Here is an 11,390-nt window from a genome sequence, read left to right as displayed (position 1 = left end):
CGTGACAAAACAGAGCAGACCAAGAACTTGTCATCCCACGTGTCAGGACATGATTGAGGGTCTGTTTACTTGCAACTTGATGAGCTTAATGGTCTGAACGGCTGTTAAGACATATAGGAGGGTTTCTTTACAGTAATCATTACGCCAAAATGGCTATATGGAAATAATCCACCTCACTTGTCCTCGTTAAGCCACCTCAAACAAATTAATACTAGAAGTCCAACACCCATTCTTAGCCTCCCTCAAACTCATCAGTCTTCTGTTCTCAGACATTCACTTTATTTACACAGACAACTTAACCCATACAGGGCTCAATGGAAAAAAAAAGAGTGAACAGCCCCTGAGTGGGCCACACCAAAATAGGTGGAACAAAAATCAGGAAGATGGGACAAGATAGGTGAATTACTAAACTACCCATGTCATACTAAAACCTTAAAACCTTCTACAATTCTTTCACCTACCTGAGTCAGCCTCACAGATTTAATCGTGCCCAGTCTCGTAAAGTACACCCTTAAGGTGTGTTTGTTATTTAGATAGGACGGGACAAAACATATAAAGTTACAATTTACCCATAATGACTAATTAATAAAAATATATTTATATATTTTTATTAATTTATAATTTATTAAATTGTAATAAATAAATATCTTTTATAACAAAATATCTCATCAGAAAGTTTTTGTCAAGACGATCAAAATGACACCAAAATAAAAAGTTCATTTAGTTTCTAATTTTTATTTTATGCCTTTTCTATATAGAAATCGTATAAAAAAACATTTTGGGACAATAAAGTGGAATTTTTAAAGAGCATAAAGTACAATAAATAAAATTTAAAGAATGAATAAAATGTAAAGAGGGAGTGAGGCATATTTGATGTTTTAGAAGAGAATTAGGTTTTATTTTAAAGTTATATTGGTAAAATATAAGTCTGTTCCACCTTGTTCTATAGGGTGGGGGTGGAACACGCCTGGTCCTATCTGTTCATGTCTGTTCCACATACAAGTCCTGCCAAACATGGAACAATGATCCCTATTTTGTATGTCTTGTGTACCAAATGCACCCTCGATGACTATACGAACTCAAAAGAGCTAACAAATAATCATGATGAACATGTTGATTTTGTAGACTAAGGACTGTTGGAATATATTTACATTTAAATCAGCAGTAACCTACTCCTGGAACTTGCTGTTTACTACTATATTACATGATATTCATTTAAGTATCTAGCTGTTCTGTTTTTTGGTGGCAAGTATTGGTTTTTTGTAGTTGTCGAATCGAGACTTCTGTTCAGGAAGGTACTTCTTTTTTCGCCACGATGCCCTTCATCCACTCCCAAAATCCAGAAAATCTCTCCATTTTCAGTTTTAAGCTCGCACTTTCTCGAGCCTCTGCTTGTGCTGCTGTTTCTTGTTCAACATCATGTCTTGCTGTAAATTTCACATCATTCATGTTGGATGCAAGTTAATGTTAATATTGATGCAAATTAATTACTCCCTCCGTCTCAAAATAAATGTTCAGGCACACAGTTTTAAAAATAGAGGGAGTAATGAATTCCTTCATCTTATAATCAAGGATATCATTTGGGAAGTGGACACTTGTTTTGGGACAAACTGAAATGTAAATATGAGTAAATTCTGATTTTCGTCTCTGTGGTTTGTTAATTTCGTCCCTGTGGTAAAAATTGCCCTTTTTGTCCTTATGGTTTGAAAATGGTAATGAATCATAAGGACCGAAACAACAATAGATTGTAAATCATAAGGACGGAAATAGTAATGAATTACAAACCATAGGGAAGAAAACCGTAATTTCTAAACCACAAGGATGGACATTGCAATTTTTAGCAAACCACATAGGTGAAAATCGTAATTTATTTTTATAAATGTAAATATCTATTTTGGGACGAAGGGAGTACCGTGATTTCGTTGTGATTCAGCTTGTTTTTGCTTTAGCTGCTTCTCGAAGGTCTTGGCTGCCATGAATACGTTTGCAGGTCTTTCCCATCCTTGTCCGAATACGCCATACCCTTTTTTCTCTTGTGGCTTATTAAGGTACTCGAGCACGGCTATCTCGTCCCTCTCCACCCAATGGATGCAGTTCAACGGGCATGATTGGACTGCTATCTGTAACAGGCAAGTTTTAAACAAGTATCTATATTTCTATTTTAGTTTGTCCTTAAGTGTCTGTTTGTTAGCAGCTTAATGGGACTCAATAACTATTTGGCAGTGGCTTAATGATATAGAAAGTGACTTATCCAGTAAGCTTCTAAATGAAAGCTTTATGGAGAAGGCCAAGTTTTTCCAAAACCTGCCCTTTTCAGTTAAAAAACATGCTACTTCTATTTATGAAAAAACACTCCTAAACAAAAACCTTCCCAACTTATATAGACAGATTAATCTACACAGACAACTTTATCCATACATGACTTAATGGAAAACCAACCAAACAGCCCCCAAGTGTTTACTTTCCATTGTTACCCTTAATAGTGAGAGAAAGAAATTCATAACTTCCTCTATTATTAAGGGTAAAATTGTCATTTTGCTAATTAAAGAGGGTAACAATTACGTATTTCTAAAACTGTCTTTTTCAATGTGAACGTTATTTTTGGACAGAAGGAGTATAAGATTAGTTCTTTGTGTACCTCGATGCTAGTGTCATCATCTCCAAACTGCACATTGACTCGGGCACATCCGATAGTCTCGTCCATTACGAATGTATTACTGGCATTGTGCACACATTCTCTGCAGCCTGTGACAATACCGCATCCTATCTATAAAACCGAACAAAACAAACCCAATATTTCCCACCTGGTGATGGGACTGGGATAGACATAGACCTGTTCTCTATCCCACGGAGTAGAGGGGTTGTTTCCAACATCCCAACTATCATAGCTGTGTGTATGTATGTATGGATATGTGTATATATATAGTGGTTCAACATAAAACCCCCTAAAAAATGAAAAACTGCTAAACACTCTGGTAACCATTCATGTGTATGATATGCACATATGCATACAAGTATTTGAAATGTTTCTATGCACATGTGCATTTATGCATATGGGCATTTTGGACAAATTCCTTACAAATTACTTGTATGCACATGTGCATACTGACCAGATGAATGTTTACCAGGGATTCCTCAATTTTTCATTTTTTTATAGTTTTCCCTTGAACTTGCCTATATATATATATAATTGTAGATATCTTGAGAACCTGATAACTAGTTATTAATGCTTTATTTATGGGCATGGTATTAAGTAATTTTTTAGAGTAAATCTTGACCTATGCAAGCTTTTTCGTCGACAAAGAGCGCTTGGGGTCGAAGGGGTCCATTCCACGAGCTGTAACCCATATTCAACGCATCTCCTCCAAACCCGACTCGTACATGGCCAATAGAAGCATCATAATTTTTTCTTAGTTCGTCCTTCATTAGTACGGTATATGCCTCGTTCAGCAATAGTGTATGCTCATGACCCTGAAACATGACATTTGACTTCGGTGAGAATATATGGAATCCCCACCAGATTGTTTCCAAACTAGCCAATGAGAATTCCAACATATAACAAGAAGAAATAGTCCAAGTTTAGCCGAGGTGGGACCCCACGGTGCATTTGGTAAACACAACGGACGAGAGTCGGGTAATCCGATGCAAAAATTGTGCAAGGTTCGGTTTTTAAATTTGACATGGGTAGTTTAGTAATTTACCAATCTTGTCTCTGTCTCCTTGATTTTTGTTCTACCTGTTTTGGTGGGATAAAAAATGCATTTTTGTCTCACTCAGTCATGTCCTATCCCAATGAACAGGTTTTTTTTATCCCGTGTCTCGTGTACCAAAATCACCTCAGCATATCGATATCTCCCAAACTTGGCCATTTCACAAAGTTTTATTAGTTTCATAGGTAATAAATATGCATTTGAAGATATATATATATATATATATATATATATATAGAGAGAGAGAGAGAGAGAGAGAGAGAGAGAGAGAGATTTAGACCTGGTGGCCTGCAATATCTGGGTGATATTTCTTTTGTAATTTTCTGTAGGACTCTTTTATTTTCGGAGGATTGGAGTCAACAGAAATCCCAAGCAACTCGTAATAATTCTGGCTCTTTGTTCTTCGTATTTCACCAGGATTTTGCATACATCTACATTTCGACCTCCATCTTGATTGGCAGCAACAAAAAACCCGAATTCAGAAATCAGACTGAACGGATGCGAATTAGGTAAGCATGGTGAATGAATTCCAGTAGGTTGGAGTTTTAATTTGACATGGATAATTTAGTAATTTACTCCCACCATAATCTTTATTCCACTTATTTTGTTACGACCGGAAAAAAAACACAGTTTTTGTGCGGTTCTGTCTCACGACAACAGGTTTTTTTTTACGTTGATCCCGCCCCATCCCACATACTAAAATGCAAGGTATTCCTTAAATTTGTCTTGTGGGATTTGATGGTAAACAGGGGAAGACCTACTTAGGAGATTACAGTGGCGCAGGCCACCACTTCATCATCCATCATACTCCCTTAATCCCAAAATAAATATCTACCGTGAAACAGACACAATTTTAGAAATGTGTAATCATTACACTTTAACAAGAGGACAATTTTACCCTTGATTATCGAGAAAGATAAGATTTTCTCCGCCTCTTAATTAAGGGTAGAATGAGAAAGTAAACATTTATTTTTTAAAGTGGATAATTATTTTAATACAAACATAAATAGTAATATACATACTTATTTTAGGACAGAGGGGGTATGTTTTTGAAGGGTGCTACTGTAATGTTTGGTCGTGTGTCCCAATATTGAAATTAAGCTATTGACCGAAGTATCATCTGGTTGAGTCGGTCATTGTCGCTAAAATAAGGTCTCTTGTTTGTGAGGCCACAGGTCCGAGTCCTCGCTTCAATAGATTTTTAGCTTTAAAATTTTGGTTTCCATACATATTTTGAAAAAAATCGTGTAAAGCAGCAGACACGAGACTCGAACCTTTGACCAACCGAACCTTGTGGACTTAACTCAACTGACAATAAGGTTTAGGTCTTTGAAGAACCTTTTCAGCGTGAGGTCATCGGTTTGAGTCCTGCAAAACCATTGTAGATTTTTCTAGCTGTTCTCTAGGACCACTAATAAGTCTAGGTGCACGCAAGCTAACTCGGACACGAAAAACGAACCCTTGACCAACCAACTAATATCCTTATATTCACATGGAAAAAGTTGATTTCTTTTGCATCTATCAAACGGTTGCCACCGTTTGAAAATATTTCTGAGCCTGCCGTTGATCGTAAGTTAAGATTTCTAGCACGCCCGGCGCTTTGTGCTTGCACGACGCTATCAAGAGCGCCTAGGCAAGCCGGGCCAAACCAAGCACGTCTGGTGTCTTGTGCCTGCACGACGCTATTAAGCACGCCTAGGCAAGCCGGATTAAGCCAAGCCGAAATCCGGCTCCAGAGAGTGAATATTTATGTTTTGAATTTTGTAAATAATGAAAAGAATTTTGAAGGCACCTGGAGATGGGGTGGTTTGGATGATCAAGTTTGCTGCGGTGGTGGACAGTGGTTGTCGGTGGATTAAGCACCTCCGGCAGCCGGAAAATTGCAAAAGCCGCCATGTCTCCGGTTTATCTGTAAGTATATATTTTTTTCTGAAGGAAGTGTATGGTTTTTATTATTATGGCTGAATGAGAATATAAATATTCAGCATGAAGATATTTTGTTTGATGCACTTTTTCTTGACGTGGATTTCAAGATTATCTTCTGAAATACCAAAAGAGAAAAAACCACATACACATAATTAAATGAATATTTTATATTGAATTATGACGTAAATATTCTTAAAGTCTTTGTAGATGTGATTGTAGGTTGAGTTCACGTGAGACCAGACTGTTTTCATGAGATAAGTTTTTAAACTTGAAACTTCACAACAAAACGCTGTGAATGTAAAAAAGCCGAATTTTCACAGCAAAAACACTGTAAAGATTACCTTCACATCATTAGCGTAGAAACCTCTTTTTTCTTTTTAATAAAAACCAATCCTTACACTAGAGAGGTGATCATTAGCGGGCTTGAGTTGGGGCTAACTTGTTTTTTTGTCCAATGGGTCTAATATTGTAAACTCTAGTTTTTTTTTTTTTTTTACTTTGACAACTTGCTCTTGCCCGCTCTATAAACGGGCCGGGTTTTCCCATGGGATAACATGCATAAAAAAATGTAACTCTTGTATATCTATAAACATGATAAATAACAATTAATTAACAAATGTGGAACCAAAAAGCAAAAGAAAAACACCGTTATAATCAAAATTTTAACCAAGTGACACATGGATCTCAACAAGTGGAGAAAGAAATGAAAAACAAAATTCAGACTTTCATAAAATCAATAATGCATTTCTATTTTTTTATGTATAACATTAATATTCACATTAAAAGGTAAACATACAACCCTTTAACCTTTTGAGTTTTGAAGAATAATCAAAGGATCCCGTCTTATAACTTTAATAATTTAATTTTAGAACATACTAGTATAATTTTTATTAATTATAAAAAAATATTAATTATAAAATATAAACGGGCTGGACAGGTCCATCCATATATATTTTTACATTGTCCATGTCCGCTCGTTAATTTTAACGAACTAACCTGAACTTGTCCATTTTCTTGATAATAGTTCCAAGTCCATATTTCTAGTGGACCAGATAGGCTGGATTTAACGGGTCGTCGTACCCATGTACAACTAGGGCTATAAACGAACCGAACGAACACGAACGGAAGCTTGTTAAAAAGTAAATTTAAGTTTGAAAATGACAGAGAATGAATTTCCATTTTCCCCGTTTAATCTGGAATCAAAATTTAGGCTTCTGAAAAAATAAACTTATTATACTATATATATAAAACCAAACAGTTTCTTTTATTTTTATTCCTATTGATTACTGTTTAATATCTCTAACAAAAGTATTTAACAAAATTACAAAAGTAAGGTTCTCAACTAAACTATCTTAAAAGATCTATAATTTTAAATATGCTAATTTTAAGAATATACTTTTAAATGACATATCAAAATATCTTTCAAATTGTTTATCTTTGAATAAAAAATTTCAGCTACAAAAAATCTGTAAACATTTGTGTTCTATAAGGATGTTACCTGATTGGTTTGAGCTTAAACTTCAAAAATAAAAAGTGTTTGAAGGTCACAGGTTTAAATCCAAAGAGAAATAAAAATCTTTTTGTGGCTATGGAGGTTCAAATTCAGTGACTATGGATTACCCGCAAAACAAATGGTCAGGGACGGACTGACTTTAGTGGTATAGGAGGCACGTGTCACCGTATTATTCCTCCGTCGAACGGTAAAAAATTTAGGTTCGTAAACGGTATAACCGTATTAATATATTGTGTGTCACCGTATGTATTTTGAAACTATAATGAAAACAAGCTTTATTTATTAGAGTTGATTTGTAAGGTTTTTATTCCACCCCATATCCGAGTTCGAATCGTGTTAGTTTCATTTTCTTAGTCAAATTCAATACAATTTCATCTCATCACTCATCATATCAGCATGGTAACTGGTTAATGCTTCAACCAGTTACTCACACACTTAAATATTTAAAATTTTACATCTTAAATACTAAAATAAAAAATTTGAAAATACGTTACCCAAAATAAAAATCAAGTTAAAAATACATGCAATTTTTCGATTAAAAAACAAATAAACTCCTATCAACCTATGTAAATAGATTAATTCTGAAACACAGCTCCCATTCGGGGTCCTCTTTCTGTGACTCAATCTGCTGAAGCTGCAAATGACTATCGCGCCAACACGATATTCGACTTCTGCGTTTCAAAATGGCGACCATCTTCAAAACCCTTTCTGTTATCAAAAATCCTGTAAAAAGCTTCGTTGGTTTTATTGAATCAAGCGTTTCCGTCTTAAAATTCTGCACCAAACAACGTTTGATCGCAGAAGGCGGAATTCTTCATGGCCATTTCTACAAATTGGGCATTGCGTCAAATAGACATGTATCAATCAAATTACTTATCATGTATTTAGATTTCAGAAAATCAGCCGAAGTTGACCAATTACTTAAAGATTACGATGGGTTTGATATGATTGTTCATAATTGTTTGATATCTGCTAATGTTGATTGGGGGAACGTAGATGATGCCCGCAAACTGTTCGATGAAATGCCTGAAAGAAATGAGGTTTCTTGGACTGCTTTAATTTCTGGGTATTTGAAGTGTGGTAGGGTGGATGAATCGATGGAGTTATTTCGAAGAAATCCGTTTCAGAATGTGATTTCTTGGACAGCTGCGATTAGTGGTTTATTGTTGAATGGAATGCATTCGAAATCGGCGGAGTTGTTCTTGGAAATGTTGAGATCTGGGGTAACACCGAATGTTGTTACGTTTGTTTCGATCATTAGAGCTTGTGCCGAAATGGGGAAATTTGAATGGGGGATCGCTGTTTTCGGTTTGGCCGTTAAAGTTGGGTTTGCGGATGATGTTTCGGTTTGTAATTCATTGATTACATTTAGTTTGCGATTGCGTAAAATGGAAATGGCGGCCAATATTTTCGAGAGAATGGGGGAAAAAGACGTTATTTCTTGGACCGCGATTTTGGGAATGTATGTTGAAATGGGAGATTTGCAAGAAGCTCGGAAGGTGTTCGATGAAATGCCTGAAAGAAATGAAGTTTCTTGGAGTGCTATGATCTCGAGGTACAGTCAGCAAGGTTATGCAGAAGAGGCTTTCGAGCTTTTTCGCCAAATGGTCGAAAAAGGGATTAGCCCGAACTCGTCTTGTCTTTCAAGCACTATTAACGGACTAGCGAATGTTAAGGTGTTGCAGGTGGGCAGAAACGTTCACGCCCATGTTGTGAAAATAGGAATGGCTAACAACGTTTTTGTTAGCAGCTCGCTAATCGACTTATATGGTTCATGTGGAAAAACTAGCGACGGGCGTCTAGTGTTCGATACGGTTCCCGATAAAAACGTCGTTCTTTGGAACACGATGATTAGTGCCTATAGCTTGGATGGGCAATTAGAAGAAGCCAATAAGTTATTTGATCAAATACCCGTTAAAAGTATCGGCTCGTGGAATTCGATGGTTTCGGGTTACTTACGAAACGAACAACACGATAAAGTTTTCGAAGTTTTTAACGATATGATGTTATCGGGCCAAAAACCTGATATATCCACGTTTTCGACCGTCTTATGCGCTTGTGCAAACCTAGCTTCATTAGCGAAGGGCATGGATCTCCATGGAAAGACGTTCAAGCTCGGATTCCAACACGACGTTTTTGTCGGCACTGCTCTCGTCGATATGTACGCAAAATCGGGCGATATCCAGAATGCTAAGAAGGTGTTCGATAAAATGCCTGAGAAAAACGAGGTTTCTTGGACAGCTATGATCCAAGGGCTAGCCGAAAACGGTTTCGCAAAAGAAAGCCTCGAACTATTCGAAGAGATGGAAAACACAACGTTTATAAAACCAAACGAGCTCATTCTTTTAGCGATTTTATTCGCTTGTTCTCATTGCGGGATCGTTGACAAAGGCCTCAACTACTTCAAATCAATGGAGGTCTCGTATAACCTAAAACCAAACGAACGACACTACACGTGCATCGTTGATTTGTTATCCCGAGCGGGTCGGGTTCGTGAGGCGGAAGCGTTGATGATGACGATGCCGTGCGAACCGGAAGTGAACGCGTGGGCGGCTCTTTTGAGCGGCTGTAAAACGTATGGCGAAGATGAGGTGGCAGAAAGAACGGCGGTGAAGATCCGGGATGTGGCGGAGAAGAAATCCGGCGGGTACGTTTTGTTATCGAACGTTTACGCGTTGGCCGGAAAATGGCCGGAAGTTATGGAAACCAGAAAACTGATGAAGGAGAGGGGATTGAAGAAAAATGGTGGTTGTAGTTGGATTGAAGTGAAAAATGAGTTGAATTTGTTTTATTCTCAAGATGGAAGTCGTATAGATTCAAATGAGATTTATGGAGTTTTAGAACTATTGAAGTCAAATATGGTGATTCAAATACAATAAATCTCCATTTTTATTATATTTAAAAGAATTGATTCAATTAGTTTATCAGTTATTTTTATCAAACATGATCAGTTTATCAGCTAACTTATCAGTTAACAGTTAAATTTTCAGTTAACAGTCAGCTTATTAACTAATCAGTATTATATTAAGACACATTTAAAACTTTAACATAGGGGGTTTTGAATACAATAGGCGTCTGTTTTTTATATTTTCAAAGATTCAGTTCGACATAAAAAAGGTTGAAAAAACTATTTTATTCATTAACTTTTATCGGACATAATATTTTATCAGTTAACCTAATAAGTTAGCTTTTAAGCTATATTACTAAAGAGTGGTATGTATTGCATTGAAGAGTATTTCAAAGATGTAAAATTTGAACGATGAGGTTTTTTTTGGGCAAATTGCATGAAAAAATAACATGGATTCTTATTTTGAGTAATGCACTTTCAAAACTTTCATTTTAGTACCTAAGGGGGTGTTTGGGTTTGCTGATTTGAAACAACTTATACTTTTCTACAAAAGTACTTGTCAACTTATTATTAGTTCAAAATGGTTTAACTTATTCAAAAACTTCTTATTACCGGTTTGACACTGGTATAAATTGTTTATCCAAACACTCAAAAGTGCTTATTACCGGTGCCACACCAGAATAAGTCAATAAGTTGTTTTTATAAATAATCCCAAACACCCCCCTAAGATGTAAAGTTTTAAACATTTAAGCAACCGGTTGATGTCACGAGTGATGTGGTATCCAACTCAGTAATATTTGCTGGCATAGATATCTTAACCTTAGTTTTTATGTATTGTGGTTTATCAAAAGAAAGAGTTAATGCTTTAACCAGTTACCTAGATACTTAAATGGTTAAAACTTTACATCTTAGATAATAAAATAAAAGTTTTGAAAATAAATTACCCTAAAATAAGATCAAATTAAAGTACATTTTTATTATTATTATTATAGTCGCTTCTAATTTATAGAAGTTTCTAGAAAAAACAGAGTTACATATCGTTGCAAAGGTTTGAAAAATCTATCGAACAGAGACAAAATCCATAGAGATCTTTTTGGTCTTTTATGATTTAGATTGGGTAAAGGATGAAAAAAGACTCCAAAAATTAACAGAATTTCTAACAGCCGTTAAATAAAAGGACCAAATCCAGACGTTTTTAAAAATTAAGATGATTATCTTGTAATTTCGAAAATGTAAGGACCAAAAAGTTACTTTTGACAAACCACATGGACCAAATTTGTAGTTTATTATTCTACTAAATTATTGTATTAGTTATATAATCTATTTTATTTTATTATATACACACACTATTTAAAGGTTTTATTGAATTAAATTAAAATCAATATATAATTAA

At 35.5% G+C, this 11,390-nt stretch overlaps 2 protein-coding genes across 2 annotated transcripts; one reads left to right on the top strand and one right to left on the bottom strand.

The window, feature by feature from the left end:
- Window positions 1-1,049: 1,049 nt before the first annotated feature.
- LOC112513595 (chaperone protein dnaJ C76, chloroplastic-like) lies at window positions 1,050-5,685 on the bottom strand. The gene is made up of 6 exons (XM_025119904.1): window positions 5,503-5,685; window positions 3,991-4,159; window positions 3,279-3,471; window positions 2,639-2,745; window positions 1,913-2,120; window positions 1,050-1,427 (listed from the first exon to the last, which is right to left on the bottom strand). The coding sequence occupies exons 1-6, from the start codon at window positions 5,604-5,606 to the stop codon at window positions 1,288-1,290; spliced, it is 921 nt and encodes a 306-aa protein (XP_024975672.1). The 5' UTR covers window positions 5,607-5,685; the 3' UTR covers window positions 1,050-1,287.
- Window positions 5,686-7,761: 2,076 nt separating this feature from the next.
- On the top strand, window positions 7,762-10,028 carry LOC112513062 (pentatricopeptide repeat-containing protein At2g13600-like). The gene has a single exon (XM_025119184.1). The coding sequence runs from the start codon at window positions 7,833-7,835 to the stop codon at window positions 10,026-10,028; it is 2,196 nt and encodes a 731-aa protein (XP_024974952.1). The 5' UTR covers window positions 7,762-7,832.
- Window positions 10,029-11,390: the final 1,362 nt, after the last annotated feature.

The sequence above is a fragment of the Cynara cardunculus genome (genome assembly GCF_001531365.2).
Source record: "Cynara cardunculus var. scolymus isolate 2C chromosome LG 5, CcrdV1, whole genome shotgun sequence".
In the NCBI taxonomy this organism is placed as follows: Eukaryota; Viridiplantae; Streptophyta; class Magnoliopsida; order Asterales; family Asteraceae; genus Cynara; species Cynara cardunculus.
Note: the sequence above shows the minus strand (reverse complement) of the source record. Positions and strands in the feature narration are given on the sequence as shown.

Coding starts and splice junctions, on each gene's coding strand:
- LOC112513062 (XM_025119184.1), top strand. CDS start 7,833: ATGGCGACCATCTTCAAAACCCTTTCTGTTATCAAAAATCCTGTAAAA.
- LOC112513595 (XM_025119904.1), bottom strand. CDS start 5,606: ATGGCGGCTTTTGCAATTTTCCGGCTGCCGGAGGTGCTTAATCCACCG. Junction 4,160..5,502: donor CCAAACCACCCCATCTCCAG/GTGCCTTCAAAA, acceptor CTGCCAATCAAG/ATGGAGGTCGAAATGTAGAT. Junction 2,121..2,638: donor ATGATGACACTAGCATCGAG/GTACACAAAGAA, acceptor TGCCTGTTACAG/ATAGCAGTCCAATCATGCCC.